Source organism: Coloeus monedula (assembly GCF_965178545.1).
Source record: "Coloeus monedula genome assembly, chromosome: 4".
NCBI classification, from domain to species: domain Eukaryota; kingdom Metazoa; phylum Chordata; class Aves; order Passeriformes; family Corvidae; genus Coloeus; species Coloeus monedula.
In genome coordinates, this window is record NC_138784.1 from 50,918,010 (window position 1) to 50,940,509 (window position 22,500).

The 22,500-nt window shown below is 36.0% G+C and overlaps 1 protein-coding gene across 1 annotated transcript in view; it reads left to right on the top strand.

Annotated features, from left to right (window-relative positions):
* Window positions 1–22,500, top strand: part of FOXP2 (forkhead box P2) — a gene marked incomplete at its 3' end in the record, with an annotated part of 394,472 nt that overhangs the window by 367,349 nt on the left and 4,623 nt on the right. Inside the window, exon 23 of the mRNA XM_082280538.1 lies at window positions 389–552. Coding sequence (XP_082136664.1) covers window positions 389–552 — 164 coding nt within the window. The remainder of the gene's footprint in view (window positions 1–388; window positions 553–22,500) is intronic.

Consider the following 22,500-nt stretch of genomic DNA (forward strand, 5'->3'; position numbering starts at 1 on the left):
TTATTTTGAGTTAAGTTCTGGTCATTTTTTAAAGTACAGCAGCTGCCTGCATTATAAAGGAGCTATACATTGTGTGGAAGGGCAAAGGGGTTAAGTGTAATTCAAAGTCAGAAAATGATGTAAAACTAGAAAGTGCCATGAATATCAGAACATAGTTAATAATGGAAAATAATGAAACCTAAGCAAAAGAAAGAGTAAACCAGAAGTAGAAATGCTGTTATATTCAGAATGTGAAAATAACTGGAAATGCACAAAATCCTTCTGACCACCTCAGCAATTACTCAAAATGAGCTGTTCCGTGTGCGTTTATTTCTAAATGTTCATACACGTATGACTGCTATGTATATGTGTGGACTAATAATTTTGGCTTTACTTTTCATTTTGGTAGGCTGCACTGGCAGAGAGTAGTTTACCATTGCTTAGTAACCCAGGACTGATAAATAACGCATCCAGTGGCTTACTGCAGGCAGTCCATGAAGATCTCAATGGTTCGCTGGATCACATTGACAGTAATGGAAATAGCAGTCCAGGCTGCTCTCCTCAGCCTCACATGTAAGTGCAGTTAGCTTTCTTCCAAGAAAAAATGCCTTAGTCTAAGACACAATATTACTCAAAAGAGCTTTGAAAGATGGTAAGTGAAACATCTGGAGCTATATATTTGAAACTAAACATTTATATTAAAATATTTAAATAGATCAGTCTGCATTTACTTTGTAGTTAGATTGCCATAAGCTTTTTTTTGTTTTGGTTTTTTTTTTAAGCCTCATCAATTTGCTTGCAAGCTCTGAACTTAATGGGAGGCTGATCTCTGTGGTCATTTTCACAGCCTGGTTTGTAAGGTATAGTCAGAACGTTCACATTGGAATTAGTTGTAATTTTAACTATGAGTCTCTAAACCATTTATGAACTGTAGTAGAGATATTGCCCATTTATATAAACCATAAAATGCAAAGTTTAACTGTTGCCCATAGTTTACATAGAAGCCAGTAAAGTGTAACTTTTTGCCTGTCATATAAATCAGTGTAATTACATATTCAAGTTTAATTACTGGTGCGTCTGTATTGGCAAGGTTTATATGTTATATTTTATGCAAGACTACGATTCCTATTAATATTTAGCAGCTAACTATATCATTAATTACTCTAAATTCTTTCCCCTACCATCTTTTTAATGGAGCTGAGAGAGTGGAAGTATTAAAAATTGATGTATTGTGGATTTCAGAAATGTGTCTGAAGCTTTAGAAATGCCTGGCCTTAATCAGTGGTGTCAAACATGGCAGTTTCTTGTTTACTAAATAGTAAAACATGTATCTTGGAGGTATTGTTTCCCAGGTTATTTATATAATAATTAGCCGTGTGATATCTAAGTAGACTTAGTTTTAAGTTTACTGTAGGATGATTTTTAAAGTGTATCTACAGTTATAGTGTCTTTTTTTTTTATGTTTTAAGAAGCTGATCTCATTTGCTTTTTTTCATTCCATTTTCTCTTTCACATTTTAAATGTTCATTTTAATTGCTAGAGTGGGATATTTAACAGTAACAGTAATTGAGACCAGACTCCCTTTTTTACTTATGCTCTGATGTGTGAAGAATCCATTTTGATCTGACCTTTTTTTAAGGGGAAATATTTTACTGATTTTTTTCTCCTTTTGTTTGGTGTTTTAATATATCTGTGATCACACAGAAATGTTTATTGTCATGCATTTAATTGTTTTATTGCACATTTATTCTATCTGCCTTTGAAAATAATAAACTGTGAACATTCATGTATTTTATCAGGTTCCAAACCATTACTTTTTCAAAATGGAAAAATTTGTCTTTTGGAAGTGTCTTTAGATGTATTAAATAATACAAAAGAAGTGATAAAACTTGAAGTAGAAAGAACATGAATATATGCTCTTGAGAGTAACACTACTCTAAAACAAGTAAAGTGAGCAATCAGACAAAAGTTTTTATATCCCATGCTTTATGCTATCAACCATGCAGTGGGTAGCTTGAGGCCTTTTACTTTTAGCAGTTCTCCTGAGTATGCTAATGCTCTCTTCCTGTATAAAATGCCAAGACAATAAAACTTTAAAGAGCAAACAAGAGTTAGATCATGTGTGTTAAAAACAGCTACTTTACAGAAAAGAATGACACTTGCTATTAAAGTTGTTTTGTAAGTGCTAGGCAGATCTGTTTACATATCCTGTGTTCTGGCTGCCATTCTGCTGGATAAACTGTGATATCTGTGCATATGATTATGTAGATACGGCTACATTTATAGCTGTGTTTATAGCTAAAATACTGCATATTGTAGCAATTCTTGCCTATAACAAAGGCAAATACCTTGAGTTACACCCTAACTCAAGATTCAGCCTTCCTCTCTCATTTTAATGATGTGTCTTTTGTCAAAATAGGCATTTTCAGGACTTGCTATGGTAACTCTGGAAACTTGTGAGGACATGCTGCTCAGTTCTTGATAGATTGAAGCAACAGAATGTACATGCCCCGTGCCACCACTGGAGAAAGAATCTATGCTCATTCATCCCTTGCACCAAACTTAGTGCAAGAATTCTGGGCTTCTGTGAGACCATGAGGCATCAGACAAAACATGCAAACTATGACTTGATACCCACTCACTTGTGACATTTTTTCCTTTTCTTTGTGGAGGGAAAAAGGGAATGAATGCAATCTGCAAGGAAAGGTCAGGGTAGGGAGAGGCTTGCGTGAGAGGCAGAGGACCAAGGAAGAGAAGAGACCTCTTCTTTGCTTCCATGACCACATTGGTCGGGGACCCTCATTTTTGTTAAAGAGCATTACTTAAGAAAATGAGAAAATAGTATGGGTAAAGCGAAACAGAGGCAAAACAAATGAGAAAGAAGTAAACAGAAGTAAATAGGTAAAGCAAAGCAAAAGTAAAACGAGAAGACAAGTGAGGAATATGGCAAATAATGAAGACACAATTTAAATTTTGCATTACCTCCACAGATAACATAATCTCTTTCTGTTTTTAACTGAAAAATAGTTAATAAACTATTAAAAAAAAAAGTATTTTACTGGCACAAGCAGCTACTTAGTTTTAGTCTACTGAGAAGGTTCACCCAGGAGGTGTGAGTGTTTCTCCCCTAGAGAAGGGTTCTCGAGGTGTGATAATTACTTCACTCATCTAAGAATTTGGAGGCTCTGTTAATCTCCAAGTAGATTAAACCTCCATCTCCTGATTCCCAGGAAGATGCCCTAGCTACAACAGCAGGTATATATGCTGAGCAATGTTGCCTGTCATCTTGTTAGGTGGCACACATGTAGGAACAATGGAGCAAGGTATTAGGGAAGGAGGCAAGATGTTATGCGCAATTTAGAGATCAAAGGATTCAGTTGGGAAGGTGCAGAGTTTGAATTCTAGACAAGCTTCCAGATGGAGTAATTTGTTTGGTATTTCAGCAAGAATCCCAGTGACAGTGTCAAAGCCAACCATCTTAGCCATTTGGCTGTTAAAATTGTACTGACTGTCACTTTATCAGGTATGATAAAACTATACGATAGCAAAACTGTCTTGTTTTAGGATGATCATATGATTTTAGCATATTTTGTGTGTGTGTGCGGAAGTCACTGTATCTGTGGTTGAGCACTGGAACATTATCAGAGACATTGTTTTCTGTTATTGTAGTGCCTTAGCTACTGAGTGTCAGAAAGTCAGGAAATTGTTTCAGTTGTTGGATATGAACCTAGTGCTTCACATCTGGTTTTGTGAAATAGAGCAGTAAGAGCATTTAGAGTCATTAATTTACCCATCTGTGGCCCGGTATCTTAACATAGGTGGGCAAACCAACTTACTTAGAAAATAGGCTCTGTTCATTGGCTAGAGAAAGACAGGAGCTCTGTAACTTCAAGTAACTGTATCACACTTAAATGCTTGTTAAGTGCAGCGAGTCCAAGCCAGTGTATTTACGGCACTTTAAAACCTCTAAAATTTTGGCCTCATGTAATGAAATATAATCTGCTCCGTTTCTTACGCTTTTTGAATACTTAAAAATACTGCAGGAAGTTGTAGGTGATCAGTATAACCATGGCCTGGTAGCTGGGGTAACTCTTATATTAATTATTACATAAAGCATCTGAAATTTTATATTGTGTGCCTCCCAGTTTCCTTTCTCTATTTGATGAAAGGTGGCCACGATCCCATATGCAGCATATGACTAGTGGGATCTTAAGCCCTAGGTTTTCTTTCTGTGTTTCAGCAGTATTAAATCCAAGTTCTGTCTTTGACTTGTCTACAAATCTGATTCCTGGTATGTAGGCGCTGAGTGCTTCCTTGACATAAATCTTCCCTGAGAAAATGTGTTACTTATTGTGGGCATGTATGTTCTGTTCAAAATTTAAATTTCTTTTAAGATCAGTTGTCAACAATCTATGTCAGGCAATTGTATTTTAAGTCAATGCTTAAGACTGTTTCTTCCTTCATTATTTCAAAATGGACTACTTCTCCAAACTTACGGTGAGTTAGAGCTGATAAGCAATAGGTTTCAAAGTGACAAACAGAACTGAAGATATTTTATACACAAAGATTCATTATTTATGGTTGCTGCTAATCTTACATAACAATTGTACATGGATGTAACTGTAAGTTCCACAGTACACGCCTTCAAAATATAAATTCAGACTTCTGAATTAAAAAAAGACAAACCCAAACAAGTGCAGTTAAAGCTGGGTTGTGGGAAACATTGGAGAAAACTTCTTTTATTCTTGTAGAAACAACAGCATTGGATGAGACATGAAATGATGCTTAGGAGCAATAATGACAGTTTATGCATTAGTGAAAACGCAACTTCTTTTTAACCTGTATGTAATAGACAGCATACTGCTGAAGAGTTTTGGAGGGATTTGAAGATCAGTTCTTTCAGAACTAATAAATTTAGATTTTTAAATTAGCATGAGGATCATAATGAAATCAACTTTCAATACAGCTATTACTTTTCCTGTCTCTATTATATGTTCAAGAGTTTTCACTCTTGAGGATGGAAAATAAGGGATGAAAATGAAGTTCAACTATTTTTCTAGTGTTTGTCTCTGCATTGTACTAGACTGATAACATTTCAGTGATTATTGCAACTGGCACAGACCCGGGTGTTTTGTCACCAGAATACTTAGCACATCACTTGTCCCCATGATCATGGCAAATGCATCATGCACAGTGCCATTTTACTTCATTGTATAATCCTAGGGGGGAAAGGTACCATTTTAATCTGTAAAGCTTTTTAGCAGTTGAGGAAACTGAAAGAAATTGGTCATGAAAAAAACAAGGAAAATTGCAGACTGAGAAAATGTAGTCTTGCCATAGGAAACAATGAGGCAATTATACCATTCTGTTAAAACTGCAGCTCATTTAATAAGGAGTGGAAGGAGTTAGAAAAGGTGATAGGGAAAGCAGATATCCCTCTGGTGAGGTTTTGTGGAAGGGGCTTGTCATTATGGTTGTCCCCCTTCTCACTCTGTGGACAAGACTGAGGACAAGGCAACTAAATTTATTCTCAACTGATTTACCAAAATAATCTAGTTCCTAACAGCAGATCCAGAATCCTGGAATTAAAGCCATTCTGATTTCTCGAATTTTAGTTGTTGACAGTTTTTTTAGAAAAGTACAGTGAAAATAAGAAATAAGGTTTTAGAGTCACTTCTCAAAAAGTGAGTTCATACATCATGCCCTATATGACTCTTTGTGTTCAGCTGTCATAGTGCTGTACTCTGTAAGATGGGAATTGTTTGAAACCAAATGTCAAGACACACACATACATTCTGTGATTAAGGTGTTTCTAGAAAACATTATGGTAGGTTGTTATGAGAAAGAACAACCTTGTCCAAATGAGCAAGGGTAAGAGTCAACAAAAAAAAAAAAAAAAAAAGGACCTTATCCAGTGTTGTCCTTCGTCTTCGATTATGTGTGGAAAAAGTGAGTTCCAAGCATCTATGGTTTCAGTCACCTTCTCTTTTGTATGCTCTTGTCGTTCCCAACCCTACTCCTTTACCTTTTCTCACTCTTGCCCTGACTGGATCATTTCTCTCTGCAGTTCTATCTGCATAATCATCAAACTTGTTATTTTTTTTTCAAACTTTTTTATCTTTAAATTTTATTCCCAGAGGCAAATATGATTATTCTGCTCTAAGATCATTTACTTTTGAGGTGCTTCAGTTTGAAAGCATTCCATTGTCAGGTCGTTCCCATATCTGATTATTCCAGTCCCCCACTGTTAAGCTTTCACACCACTTACAGTAGGTTACCTATCATTCCAGTTTTAATCCCTTTCATTCCCTTGTTTCTTTAACTTCATAATGTTCCAATCCCCTGTCTTTCCTTCTTCCTTTTTTTTTTTTTTTTTTGTTATCATTTCATTGTCCCATTTCATGATCTCTTTGCATTTACCTTGGAGGCTTGTTCTGTTCTAGGGGACTGCTATGATCCAAGTCTCTTGTTCATTGTATAAGACTTGACATAGTGTATAAGAAAATAAACTCGCGAAACATATCAATTAGCAGGGATGTAACAAGCATTATTAAATAGGTGAGAAGCATGTAATTGAGCAGATCAATGTGGTAGCAGTTGCAGTATTTCTGGGTATCCTTGTTCATCAAAAACGTTTCACGTAATCACATGATATTTTAATGCCTGTATAATTTAATTTCACACATTTTTATTCATAAATCTAACATAAGGATGATAATGGGCAAAGAGATTTTGTGACAACAATTGACTTATTTTTATATGAAAAGAGGAACAGCTAGGAAATGGGATCTTAAAGGTTATAGCTTTTGTCTGAGCATATTCCTACTGAAAGAAGTTCTATTGTGAGAATATGCAGTGAAATAATTTTGGCTTTTGTACAGAACCATTTACATGTGGACACTAATGGAAAAATAAGCAATGATGTTTTTATTAACAATATTTTTCACCATTTCCGTTGAAACAACTTTTCACTTGAATGTTTCTCTAAATATTTATATTCTCCTTTTTTTAAATTTTATTTTACATTACTTTACTTTTCAGTCCATTTGTCCTCTACATTTGCTTCTCTTCATCAATTTTCTTATTTTCCAATGCTGATGGTCCAGTTCTTTATCATTTCATCTCTAGCTTCTTAAATGTTACACGTCTTACTTTTGATCAGAAGTTGCTATTTCTTTCTTACATGATTCCAGCCCCAATTGTTGCACTTCTAGAGTACATTCCCAATACTCTTAACAAAAAGATCACTCCAGCGATACAGGGCCTTCAGCTGAAAAGAGTCAGATCCCCATAGCATAGCTTGTAGAAGTTGGTAGGCTCCTGTGGGGTTTCACAGAATCTTTTTGGAAGCTGTCTTGCTGAAAACTTTGTGGTACTGCTGTCATGAATTCTCAGTGTATGGACAAGATACTTTTGCTTTTCACATAAAAGGTCTGTATAAGAAAAGGCAGCATCTTAAGTATTGTTGCAGATGTTAAAAATTTGTTTGACGTTGCACAACTAAATCTCTCTGCAATGTGGTTGTGTAGCTCCTCAAATTAGTTCATAAGAGAGTCCTATCTTTGTACAATGCAAAAGCTGAGATGAAAGTGCCATTAAAGTGTATTTCTAAAACTGCACAGACAGTAACAAATTTTATCCACTCTTGATGATTGCATTTGTTTTTTAAATAACTACAATATTATAAGCCAAAATTTTGGAAGTGGACTCTCTAAATACTGTTTCTTGATACACATGTCCAAAATGTGTCTTTAAACTTACTTATCACATAAAAAGTCAAATAAAAAAATATAATTATAACCAATTGATAACATTTATACCAGTTGTTTAAATTATGATCCATAAATCCAAGCATTCCTTGAAAAATGTAGGACATTATGCTGAGAAATTATTTGACTATTGTTTAATCTTTAGAATTCATAGAAAACTAAGCACTTTAAGCATTTTAAAAGAATAAAAATTCCAATGTAGGGTTGTGTTTTTTTAAGACTTTATAGAAAGACTTCATCTCGTGTGAAACCCCACGTGTAGGTCACATTAAAGTTACCAAATCTCAAAATGGCTAAAGACATGATTATACCTGGTAAAGTCCATATGCAAAAGTGAAATTCACAGTCTTCTGACGAAGTGCAGTTGCATCTAATAAAAGTCTTTGATTTAGATCGGTGCTGGGAATGCATATGTGTAGTACAGACTGATGTAATTTCTGTTAGGGTTATAACTGCAAGCATTCTGGTGGTTTGCTCCAAATAAGCAACAACATTAAAAGTTTATCTTAAATTAGGCTGAAGATACTCAGTAGTCTCCCTCCTACACCAAGATTTTACCAAGTTCATTGTTCCACTGTACCCATTAATAAGGATTTAATGATGTTGCAGAATCTTTGTATGATTGTGGCCGCTCCACTGGTGCTTTTCAAAGGCTTAAATAGGCTTCTGATTGAGATGGATAAGGGGATATGTTTATTTGATGCAGTATTATGCTATGATAGTAGTAGTCTGGGTAATTAGGGACTTCCCCGAAAATTAATTTTTATTTCTCTTCCTGTTTCCCCTCCTTTTCGTCACTCCTTGCAAATCTGGCATAGCTGAAAAATGACCTCTGAGCATTTATCTCCTCTTGCTCTAAGAACACAGGAGATAAGAGTCATGTTGTGGGCAACCATATATTACAATACCTCTCCTACAATTATCATAGTCCATCTCTAATTTGAAAGACATTGGAAAACTTCATTCCTTTGATGATTATAAGCCATATTCTAATTTCCAGACTAAATATATTCTAATTTAGGTTTGCTCATATATGTTTTAGTCTACTGAGTCTTTTTTATTCTTCCTCATGTTTCTCAAATGTATTCTAGAGAGCACACTGTGAGCTTTGAATCTTCATTTTGTAGACCAGACTGTTTCTGATAGAGCAGACTGTCCATTTCCATCATGTGTCTACAAGCCATTCCATAAAAAGACTCAGTTTGGATTTAGTTATGTGGGTAGGTATTAACAGGTTTTTGAAGAATTCCAGATGTACTTGTATATAATGTGTTCCTTCTTTGTCTGTGTTCCTGTGGGGAAAAAGCTTATTTCAGCTATATTCAGCAAAACTGTTATGGTTTATTTTAATATACACTATTACGGATGGGCTGGGGGCCCTGTTGTAGAAAACACTGTACAAAGGCAAAACAAAAAGGTTTGTCAAACCCCTGCCCCAAACTCTTGCAGTCTTTAGGTAGTAATTGAATTACTTAGGTTTTGAGAAGGACCTTCAGATGTAGTTTGAATAGAATCTGTATATACTTACACTACTGTCCCCTTGTAGAATAACATCACTTCATTTAGAGAAGGGTTTGACACAAAGCTGGTTGCCATTGACAGCACTATAGGTACATAGAGCCCAAAGGTGAACCATGCCTGGTAGCAGTGACATACCATGAGATGAGCACCCGTCAAGTAGTGTTCTGTTACTATGCATGCCCTTTAATTCATAGCATTATGAGAGATAATTATGCATTTGTATCTATCTGGAGCTACTGGAAGTACAATTAAAACCATATATATTTTTATTTTGTGGCTACATATATACAGATGTATTAATGACCAGTGTATTGCACTATATATATTTCATTCAGCAGGAATACACTGCCCTGTGATGCTGAAGTCTGTGTTTAAGCACAGCTCAAAGCATGTGGCTAAGAGGCAAGATATATTAATCTAGGCTCTGTGATATCTCAGATATCTCCTAATCAGCTCAGTCTGCAGGCAGACTATATTTGTGTTTTCTTGCAGAAATGATACAGATACAGCATATTTATCTGAAATGCTGCTCTTCACATCTAAATGGTAAATCTGCAGTAGTATAAAAATGGGAGGCATGATTAATATTTGTATGTTAACAGCTTGGTGAAACGTTCTGAAAAAAGTTGGAATGACTGGATGCACAGTCTTTCCTAAAAGTACAAATTGTAGCTGGTGACAAATGGTGTGCTGACAAAGGTATGTGGTTGTTGAGAGCATACTTAACAGGAACATTGTACATAAAAGTAAGCTGTCTTCCACACAGTTCTTCTGATTGGTCTTTTCTGAAGACTGGGGAAAGACTAAAAATACCCGGTTTTTTGAGAAGAGAGGAACTGAGTGGGAAATGATGACAGCATTCAGAACACTGTGCAGAGAAGATGGGAAAGAACTTGTCCATTGGGAATGGGACAAGAAATAGTTGATTGGTATTTTGGCAAGAACACCAGAAAAAAATCCCCACCTTTCTGACTTTAGGATAATAAAGTGCTGATATATGTACCAACACAGAAAGTCTTTTCGACCACTGATACCGGAAGCTTCTAAGAAGAAATTAAAGTGGTCAAAAGCGGTTTAAGTATGAATGATCCTACTTTGGGGTAGGGAAAAGAAATTAAGAGACTTTATGATCTCTTGAAGTCCCTTCCAACCCTGTTTCTTTTGATCCATATCATAAATCTTGAAAAAGTAGGAGCTTTTTCATGTATGCCGTGTTTTACAAAGATATCTGAATTGCCCATATCCATTTATGTTGTAACTTGGAGCAGCTCTCATTGCTAAATACTTTTAAGCGCTCTTATTTTTAAGATTGAATTGAAAGTTGGCCTTGCAGAGAAATACGTAGTGAGCATAGAATTCAGCTAATATGAGAAATGTCAGCAAGGGCAGTGCAGAAAGTCCTGAACAGGTCAGTTTGACCAAATTGTCCATGTTGAGAGTGATGGGTGATTCTGCTTGTTAAATGCTACCATCAGCTGTTCAGCAAAAAAAACCCAGAACTGAAGAGCTGGCCTTTCTCCAGGGTTGTTCTAGCAGAACAAGCTAGTCCAGCTAGGCCAGCGGTGTTGGGAATCCAGAGAGGTCCCAGCTGACTGGAAACTGGAGAATGTTGTCCCAGTTTCCAGGAAAGGCAATAAGGAGGACACTGGAAACTACAGGCCTGTTGATCTCAATGCAGTGTCTGACAAAATCATGGAAGACCTTATTCTGGGAACTACTGAGTAAAAAATGAGGAGGACAACACAGTCACTGGTGACAGCCGGCATAGATTCATGAGGGGAAGTCCACTTTGTCAAACCTGATTTCCTTCTATGACAAGATAACTCAGGTACTTAGTTGTTGCTGCAAAGTTTTGGTGTAACTTTGGTTTGGTGGTACACTTCTTAAAACTTCCCAACCATTAGACACTACAGAGTATGCCAGATCCACAGCCCCTTCTCTTGAACTTTGTTGTTTCTGGGCTTTCTCTTTTTCTATGGTTCTTCAATAACCCCAAAAATATTCACACTGAAATCTTTAGTACTTTGTCATTTTCCTTTGAAATTTTGCCTTAAAAACTTCTGTGCTTTTTCTCCCTAATACTTTTCTTTGTTTAGCATGTTAACTTTAGACGTTTGAACTAGATGCAGTTGATGGGTTGAAAGACTTTAGAGGCCTGTGCCCTAAGCTAATTTCTAGTCAAGTCTCTACTTTTTTGTGGTTCTATCACAGAGAAAATACATTTATTTAGACACCAAAGGGAGCAAGCAAATGTCAAGGATGGGAATTTTAGTAAGAGTTGCTAGAATCAGAAAATCTATGTTAATGTCATCTTCTTAATCAGAACTTGATGCTTAAAAATTTTGATCCTGTAAGAAGGGCCAATTGTAGGTGAGCTTTAAGCCTCATTTGATATATAGAGTGTTCTTAATATGCCAGTTTTTCAGAAAGATGATGTCTTTATCTATGTTCAAAATTTAATATATTAGTGGAAATAGGATATCCATATTAATAGTCTTTGCCTTTTCTTGCCAAGTTTAAAAATAATAATTAAAAGACAGAACCCCAAACAATTGACAAAACACCAAGACCTGCTCAATTTAGTTATGTTTCATAATGTAAAAAAAATCCTCTGTGTGTTTTCACTGCCCATTTTTAATCAACAAATTTTTTTTGTTAAAGGAAAATGAAATTGTCACATTAAATCTGTCAATTTATACTCTAGAAATTTCTCTGTACAAAGCTCATCTCTTTGTACTAAGCTAAAAGGACAAAGAGAGTATGTTTGATTGTTGGGAGGTTTTTTTATTATTTTCAACATATTTTCAACTCAAACTCCTTACTATAAAGCTAAAATTATTCAAAAACTTGTTTTGCATATTTTCCTTTTTATTTTGGAATGCCACTAATGGCCATTGTCAAACTTTTGTTTGAACAGAAACTCTGTGTTTTAGCTGTCCCTAATTTAAAGAGAATAAGTTGATATTTGGATGTTCTTGGGCAGGCCCAAACTGATAGGACAGGAAGCACCAAGCTCCAGCTCCATCCTCTTCAGGATCAAATGTATTTGTATATTTTGTAGATAAGCAGATAAGTAATCTCTGAGTTGGGAACTGCATATGCTATAGAAAGGAAAAACGAGAGGTTTGCTCCTAGTCTCCATGAATTAATGGTTAGCTGGCTTCTGCAGTGTGAAGGTCAATATGTGTTAAAACATTTTTCCTGTAGATTAATGGTATATGGCATCTTGGAATTATTGAATACTCAATATTTTAATAGGATTTTTATATATAATAATTTTAATAAACAGAACTCATTAACTGTGTAACATACTGAGGATTTTAGAAACTTCTTTTTTGCAGTAGCATCATGCCTTTTTATTTTTATAATAAATTAGTAGTGTGATAACTATAAGGATAAAGTTATTATAAAACTGCCATATTAAATTGGGTGACCCTTAAGTATGAGTAAGGTGAACATGTGCTTTTTTCCTATACTTTCCATGTTTCTGTATTTTTAGTATATCACTATTATTCGTATCTCCAAGGTTCTACTTTTGCATTGACTTCAGAGGCAGCTAAATTAATTAAAAGTTTCCTCCCACAGATATGTTCTCATGCCGTAGGTCACTTGTGTTGTTCTTTCCTGGATTCTTCTATACGGTTTTTGAGATGAATGAGTAAAAGCTAAAGGGCAGTCAAGTTATATAGAATATAGAAGTTGAAGTGAGGACCTGCTTACAAGTGCATAAACATGTTTTATATAATTGTCATTGTCATTTTTCTGTCCTAGTTAGTCTAACATACTAGCTTTGGACTTCTTAAGCAGAGGCACCATTGAAAGATTCATAATATATTTCCCAAGTGGTTATAGTAGGTGGATGTATATGGGCGGTTTATTTTCATTCTTTTATTTGTCAGCAATAAATTGATTTTGCCATGAATTGTCAGCTTTGGGGTTTTTTCACAGTTAACTTCACATATAACTAGTCCATATATATCGTGTTGTTATCTCTGTTTATATCTTCAGGGCTATTCATAATTATATTCAAAATAGAAATCAAATGTAGGATCTTAGAGAATTCTTGCTGTTAACCTTACCTCTGTGTTGTGATACAATCTTTTATTCTTCACTTAATAACTTTTATTACTGACAAATCTTTGTGTCTGCTTTCAGTATGAGTTAGATTTTTGGAAGTTTCTCACAGGAATTTGCAAATTTAAATACATCCGTCTACTCTCCTTGTTTACTTCAGCATTATTCTTAGGAGCCTCATAGAGCAAGTAAAATTACTGGTCTTATATTTACTTGCTATTCCACCTCATTCATCTGGTAAAAAAAATACATGTTTCACCTTTGGTTGTTCTCCCTTCTCCCCAAGCATTCTGCCAGATGCATTACATATTCGTCTTACATCTTCTGCTGTGAATAAACTTCAGAATTGAAATCATGGCCCTAATGAAGTCAAGGGGAATTTTGCCATTGACTTAAATGAGATCTGGAGTTCATCCAAGGAAACTCCTTGTCTTCATGTCTCTGGCTTTCCCTCACTTTTCATTCTGCCTTCAATCACTCTGAATCACTCCTAATCTCCATCTGATATTTATTGTAACTTCTTACAGTCTCGTTTCTCAATTTAAATTTCTCAAAATATTTTAATCTTTTTTTTCACTTTTCTTTTCTTTTTTTCTAGATAAGACAAGGAGTTCTCCTGAATCTGAAATCTTTTTATTGTCTTTGAAAATTTTTACACTCTTACTACTCTATAACATTAGCAAAATCACTCATGTTGAAGTCCAGAACAGTTTTATCCATGCAAATACAAGCAAGAAATATTTTCTCAGTTGTGTCAGGACTAATTGGATATGCCCTGTTAACCAATAAGTTTGTAAGTGTTTTTTAAAAAGGTTTGGGTTTTATTTTTCCTGCTAATATAAGTGTAATGTCTTAATATTTTCTGCTATCTCTATTCCCCTAAAACCTTAAAGATACAGATAAAATCACCCCCCCCCCCGTTTTTTTTACTTTTTCTTCATTAAACAGCCCTCTTAATACTTAGTACCTCCTTTCCTATGCAGCTTGTGCCATACTCTTCTCTTTAAAATAGCACCATGTGTTCTCTTAGTTCAGATTTTCAGGTAATGAGTATCTTCCTGCTGTCCTGCTCCCCTCTAATATTAGACATACATAGGCACTCATATGCAGAGTAGCTTTCCTCTGCCATTTCATGCTTGATCTTCACATTCAGTTATTAATTGTTCTTGACTTTTACTCTGGTCCTACATTTGCAATACTTGGGTATTCTCTGATTTCTCCTGGAATATTCGAATATGCTGGGACCTCTCCTTGTTTACATCTTAATTGATGTCCTGCAGGATGGACCTCTTTCTCATTAGGTTTGCACATATCAAATTAGGGGAATAGTCAATGTGTGTAAGGGTAAGATGGCCATTCAGAGGACTTGTATGGGTTGAAGGACTTGACCAAGAGGAACTGTATGAAATACCATGCCCTGCACTGAGGAAGGAAAATCCCAATCTGTATCCAGTTTTGGCATCTCAGATTTGAAAATTACAGCAGTAAACTGGGGTGAGTTCAGCAAAAGTCTACCCAGATGGTCAGAAGTGGAAGCAGCTGCCCTCTGGAGAGAGCCAGAGCGAGCTGAACTAGATCAGCCTGGAGAAGAGGGGGCTTTGAGGGGACCTGGCTTTTAGTACCTACAAGAAGGTAAGGAAGAAGATGGAACCAGGCTCTTCACTGTGGTGGTAGAATGAGAGACAGAGGGCATGAGTTAAAATGAGAGTTTCAGACTGGATACAGAGATACATGGATATATATCCTCTTTCCTCATGAGGACAGTTAGGCAGTGGATGGGGCTGTTGACAAGGAAGTTGTATAGTCCATATCCTCCAAGGTTTTCCTGACCTCACTGGATGAAGTCCCAAGCAATCTGGTGTGACCTTCTAGCTGTGCCTTCTTTAGGGAGTGGGTTCACGGTATTCTAGAGCCCTTGACCTGAATTATCCAGTAATCCTAGAGTGTGTTTGCTTTAAAACAGAACCATTGAGAGAGTGAGCAGAAGCAACCTAGCAATTTTAGCAATCAGGCTTAAGCAGAAAGATGCTCTGGATTTTGTTTTACAGATCCTAGGGAAGTCTTATCAGGTGCTCACAGAAGGCATGGATCTTAGAACAGTGATAACTGAGTTTACATCTTTTTAATGTATCACAAAAGAAAAATTGTGTATGCAAGACCAGTTTTGTTCAATTGGTAATTATGGCGTTTGTGATTACTATTTTTCTTTACCTCTGCCCCAAGGGACTCACCTCCCTTTTATTCTAGTGTAAATGAAGGGAGGGCATGAAGAACACTAGCTGCTTCTACACTGACTGCTAAAATTTTATCTACAGATGTTATAAATAGGAAAGTCTAGTTTAGGGGTTGTAAAAGCACTAATAGACTTACACAAACTCATTCATACTTGCTCCTACGCCTTACTTGATGTGCCAGAGGCATTTTGTGACCATTGATCATTAATTCCATCTTATGCCATCTCCTCTAGCAATGAACTAAAGACAAACTTTAGTGGCCTAATTAACTATTCCTGTGCACTTTTATCTCCTGTCAGCATCTGCAGCAGTGCCTGCCAGCTAGGACTGTTTGTTGCCTCTGCTTTCCATTGCCAAGTCAATGCAACTCCCAACTCCACCACAGTAGACTGAAATCCTTGGTGATGGATAAAATGATAGATTATATTTCAAAGGTATTTTTTGTGCTTCAGTGTTGCATTTCAGAAAATAAAAAGCTGTTACTTCCAATTTTTTTTCTCAAAATGGCTCTTGGAGAGCCCAGGGTATAAGGGTGTAATTTGAAAGTGGCAGGTTGACAAAGCACATCCATAAACACCCCCACTGAAGAGCACTGCTTCTATAAGAATCATACTTCTGGTCTTCCTCCACCAGGATGTTGTAGCTTCACCCTCTCCTTAGTGAAATGAGGTAGCACACCCTCAGCTTCCTGAGAAAGGTATATTACAACAGGACCTTCCTTTCCTGTGTGAAGAATCCAGAGATTTGCATATAGGCATTATTTTATCTAGAAATAATGCCACTTCCCTGTCATTTCAGTATATGTGATAAGTACATGGGGGAAGTGTTTCCTGATCTTCAGTGAGAAATAATAATGGATTCTGTGACAGTTGTAGCATTACTGAATTTGTATTTAATTACTTGTCTAATACTTTCTTCCCTTTCTCAATATTTGGATTAGTATCTCCCTATGTGGCTGTACATATTCACATCAATAAACACAGTTCAATTCTACTTAGAAAAAATAATAAACTGTTTATAATAGCTTAAAATTGTAGAAAGACAGAGTAAGAATTAAATAATATGAAAATACTATAGGATTTGAGGATTTATCTCCATTTGTCTACCAAAGCATAAATACAAAAATTCTAAATCTAAAATAGTGGAATGGAAAAGAAACCTTGTCTTTCAAAATTGCTGTAGGATATCCTACAGATCTATAGCTGTATTGGCAAGATGTAATATAGCTCTTCCTGAGGAAATACTAGTTCACCTCTATTAGGAAAAAAAGACAGCAGTAAAAGTTGCACATCATATATTTCAACAGGTTAAACTTGGAAAATACTTAATGTTAATGCAAAGAAGTCTTTAGAAAGCGAAAATGCTTCAGATAAAAACAAATATTTTAATAGTTTTTCACATATGAAAATATTAAAACATACAGAAATAATTAGATTGGCCACAGTATTCTTTGAGCTTAGTAGCTCACCTTTTTGGCTTGGACACAAATATTTTCAAACTTCCACAGACTGAAGAATTCTGTAGCTGTGGATCTTCTCCCAGCATTTACTGGAACACTTTGTGTAGCTGAATCAAAATTGCAGTTCAGGATGCCCACTACATAAAAGAATTGAGGGCACCTGTTGATAATAAGCAAAAACATAAATAAAAATTGCAGGTGTCCGATATTAAAAGTTACACTGGAAATGTGAAGTTCTATAAAAGATACTGTGTTACACAAATATAGAGTTCTGTTTTTTTTCTTTTCATGTGCTGAAGCATAGTAATGGTAATGAAGCAAAGACAGTGAATAGATAGTACCGTTGGAGGAGTATCTGCAGCCTAACCAACTGGTTTTGAACATGTAATGTTTGTGGGCTTAAGGCTGTCTACAGAATAGCGAGGAAGATCAACGGAACATCAGTTTGCTTGGGAAGTAGTTAAAGTTGCTTGAGAACTGCCTAATTATTTAGTTGGGATTTTTTTTTAACTCTCTAGAATCTTTATTTGTTTAACAGGCAAACATAAACTTAAAAGACAATCAATGTAGGTTGCCATGACGCATATGGCTTAGAAATTTTTCAGTCGCAAAGATTCCCCTGGGAAAACTTTCTTCACCTGAGTTTTAGAAGATTCATCATCTATACACTTCTGTATGAAGTCACTAGGAAAGCTAGTGAGTCAATAGTATCAAAATTAAAGTCTCACACAAAATAAGCTTGGGAGGGACTTCAAGACATGATGTAATTTATTGCCCTTTGTGCCATTGAATACCAAAGTAAAAAACTCCCTAGTGTTACTAGGTACCGAAGTCACCATAGCAATACAAAATACTTTCAGCTGCAACCCAACAAAAAGATTATCCTTTCATGATTTTAGACTGATTATTGCAACCCCTGAGTAGACTAAAAATGCACCAGAAGAGCTTAAAAGAATTACATGACTTGTTGCAAATTATATTGTTGGTTACAAAGCTCACAGTAACCACATTGACCTAGGCAGCTTCTCTCTCAACATCTACCACCACTTCAATACAAAGCCAAAAGCAAAGCATTTTCCCTGCTAGTCATTACATTGACTTAACTGCCTGAGAGACTCAATCTCTCTGTCATGATGTCCCACAGCACTTCTTAAATGATTTTAGCAGAACATTAAAGATTTTTGGTGGATATGGGCAACAATATTTAGAGACTCAGATCTGAGCTGTGGAATTTTCCTGGCAGCTTTCAGGATTAAACACTGAACCACTGGCTTTTTTTTTTTTTTCACATATAAAAATGAGAAATGACCTAATGAAATAATTCTTTTTTCTTTTTTTTTTTTTTTTTTCTTCTATAGAATTGCATGAAAGATATACACGGAAACTTAAATTGTTAAATCTCTTGTTTGGAAGAAGGAAAGGATTGCTGTAGTAACTTAATGCTTGTGGTTATAAAAGGCATTGTCTGCCTTTATATGTTGTCCAAGGAAAAATTGAATCTTTTATTCAAAACTTAAAATGAGTACTATTTTACTAAACAAATCTAAATCTTGTTGTAATTATTTATATTTTCTTGTCCTGAGTTCTCACTGCTGTTTTGCTTTATTCGGTATCCCCTTATGTTAAAGTTGATGTGACGTGAATCCGCTGTAGAAAACGTGCTATTCATAATTGAGAATATTGTATCAAGTATATTTTCTCCTTGTTGACACCAGCTCAACTCAATTTAATTAAGAAATCATGTACTTGGTTATATGATCTGGTTGTTTTCTTGTCAGCAACAGCACACATTCTAATGTTTAAAAGTTGAATGTAAGACTTGTTTTGTTGCTGTTGTCTAGTTTTTAGCAGGATTTTAGTAGCTGTCATACTAAACACATTTTCCCAAGGCAGGATCAGGCTTATCTTGTGCAAAACTCAGAAGACAAGTTCACCTTATATCAGATGAGTTATTGCAGGCATTGAGAACTTGGCTTCATCCCTAAATATTTGGAAGTTACTTTACACATTCCTTCCTAGTAGATATTAATCCCTCAGCTGCCTGTCCTGTTATCTTTCTCTTTCCTTTGAAACCACAAAGCTCTTCTCCAACAGCCTACAGTCTTTCATAAGGCCTCTGTAAATGTCCAGCAACTGTTACCTGTCTCCTGGCAGCTATCCAGTTAAATGATATAAATTGTGATTTCTTTAAAAATACAGTATGCAGTTGTAGTTTGCCAGCTGCAAGGAGTGAGAGAAAAGTCTTTATGTAAAGCTGTAAAGCACATGGAAGACTGAATGTTCGAGGCAGACACAGAGACAGAGGAACTTCATGTTCTGCAATCTATGAGCAAAGAAAAAGTAATGTATTGAGATGAGCAGGCAGATCTGCAAGATATTAGAATTCTTCTTTCATATTAAAAACATCTTTCACAGGGAGTATTATTTTGAAAGTGCTGAGTTACAGGAAAAGTCTTCTTTATAATTGTAGATCCATCAATTGTAAAGGTTATCCATGGAAATGAGGATATTCATGTGTTTATATCTTAACAAAAAAAGTTCTTTGAAATAATTTAGCATAGCCGTATTTTATTTTTGCTGCTGCTGCATTCATCTCCTTGCTTTCTGTTTGTGACACTGCATTGTCAGCCCTGAGCTCAAGTAGAGGTGTATTTTGCCAGCACTTATTCAGAGGAGACAGGTATTTTTATGAGGACATTTGGACATGATGTCATAGTTGTAATTGCTAAGAGATGTCTCCATCATCTCTTTATTATCCCAAAGAGTTAGCAGGGACTTAACATACTTCTTACAGATGTGTGTCTAACTCCAAGGATGATTTGGGAAAGGCCCAAATGATGGTGACTTTAAGGCTCCCCAGGCAAAATGGTCCAGTGCTTCATTGTCTGTACTAATTTTTAACTCCAGCATCTGACCAGTTGCTCTTTCTATAACCTAAGCCATCAATTTTTCAGCCTTTCATCATGTAACAGTTTTTTCCTAATCCTCTATCAGCATTTTCTCAAGTTGTTGACATCTGTGAAGTGAGTAACGATGCTCTCTATTCTGTTGTCATTTTCATTAATAAAAAGTATCGACTAGTTCTGAACATGATTGGTTCATCAAGAAATGATCCTAAACTTTCCTAAAACACAGATTCCAATTATATAGTAGATCAGAAAGTTTTGATCACAAGTTCGAAATCACTTAGCTATGACATGTTTTAGGATTTGAGTAGCATAGCTATTAATAAGAATTGGTAGAATATAAAAATATTTATTCAGAATTTGTTTAAATACTCAGTAAATCACATGGGAATTTGTTCTTAGCACAGTGCTCCTACTGTACAACAGAATAGTAGTGCAAAACTGTGCAAATAATCACATTTAAATACTTTCTATCTGTATACACACAAATCTTCAAGTCTTCCTTTGCTTATGGAAAAGAAAAGCTTTTTGGTTTTCATACATATCTTGTGTAGTTGCTTCCTCCTCAGAACATGTATCAAATACTATAGCTGTAAGATCCTTTACATCTCTAACCAATATGCCTGAACTTTGCCTTTTAACCTTTGATTTTGAAAAACAAACTCTAGAGTTGAGAGAAATGTTATTTTCAAGAGCCAATGTGTTATTCCTTGTATTTACACTTCCAGAAAGAGATGCTTGTATGGCAGTGTTTTCTAAAATTTAACTTTCTTAAGCTTCTGCCAGAACAGCCTATGAAATTTGTTTTTGTGTGGACAGCTGAACTGTTTGATTTTTAGTCTTGATTTACTGTTAATCTGTAAGAAAGTGTAGTTGAAAAAAATGAAAATTTTGTATTATGATTGGTGCTTTAAGATTTTAATCCTTCCACAGATTAATCATCAAAATAATCTTTGAACTGTCCTTGCAAAAAATGCAGTCCTCAATGCTAAAAAATTACAATAGGAGAGGAATTAATATCTTAATGTGTAGTGCATTTTTAATGGCTATTTTCTTGTTATCCTCTCTGTTTATGCAGTGGCTGCAGTCCAACCACTGAAGTTTAATAAAAGCAATCTGGACACCACCCTTAAAGGAATTGAACTCATTTGGGAAAAAAGTTCTGTAAACAGAATTTCTCTAAGCATGGAAACGAAAGCGTAGCAATGAATCCTAGAATGGTTTGGAATGGAAGGGACATTTAAAGATCATCTACTCCACCCTCCCTGCCATGAGCAGGGATATCCTTCATTAGATTGATGAAAGCCCCAACCAACCTGATTTTGAACACTTTTAGGGATGGGGCATCCACAACTGCTCTGGGCAACCTGTTTCAGTGTCTCACCATCCTCATATAAAAGATTTTTTCCTTATGTCTGATGTAAACCTACCCTCCACAAGTTTACAAATGTTGCCTCTTTTTCTGTCACTACTGGCCTTTGTAGAAAGTCCCCATCTTTCTTATACACCCCCTTAAGTATTGAAGGTCACCCTGGAGCTTTATCTTCTCTATGCTGAACAACCCCAACTCTCTCAAATTTCTTCATAGGAGAGGTATTCCAGTCCTCTGATTATTTTTGTGGCCCTACTCTGGACCTGCTCTGACAAGTCCATGTCTGTCTTATACTGGGAACCCCGGTGATGGGTGCAAACTCCAGGCAGGACCTCATGAGGGCTGAGTACAGAGGGGAGTGGGGGCAAGAATCACCTCTCTCAACCTTCTGAGCACACTTCTTTTTATGTAGCCCAGGATACAATTGGCTTTCTGGGTGGCAAGTGCACATTTCCAGCTCATGTCCATTTTTTCATCCACTACTATCCCCAGGTCCTTCTATGCTGGGCTGCTCTCAAACCCTTTATCCTCCAATCTGTATTGTGTTGGGGATTGCTCTGACCCAGGTGCAGGATCTCATGCTTGCTTTTACTGAACTTGCTGAGGTTCATGTGGGCCCACTCCTCAAACCTGTCAAGGTTCCCCTGGATAGCATCCCTTCTCTCCACCAAATCAACCACCGCTCAGCTTGGTGTTACTGGCAAACAAATCCCACTGTCTAGGTCACAGATGAAGATAGTAAATAGTGTTGGTCCCAGTACAGACTATTAAAAAACACCAACAATGAAGGATTATGCTAGGTATAATGGTGCACAAAATGCAATTTCTTGGGAGTAAAAAAGGGAAAAGAATATTGTGATAATAGTGTTACAGGGTCTGGAGAAATTATTCTGGCACTATGGTGTGATTAAAAATCACTGAAGACTTGCATCAAAAACTTAGTCGCTCACAATTCTGAAGAAAATATCTGAAATTTGAAGCTTAATGGAGTTCAGAAGTTCTCTTCAACACTTAAAAATGTTTGAAAAAAGATACTGAGTAAAAAACAAACCCCACGAAAGGGCCTTAAATCTCAAGGCACACAATTACTTGTATTGCCTTCTCCCTCTTTCGGAAGACACTGTTCAAACGTTTCCCAGTGATAAAAGTAATTTCTAAATGACCCCTCATTCCCCTGCAACATAGC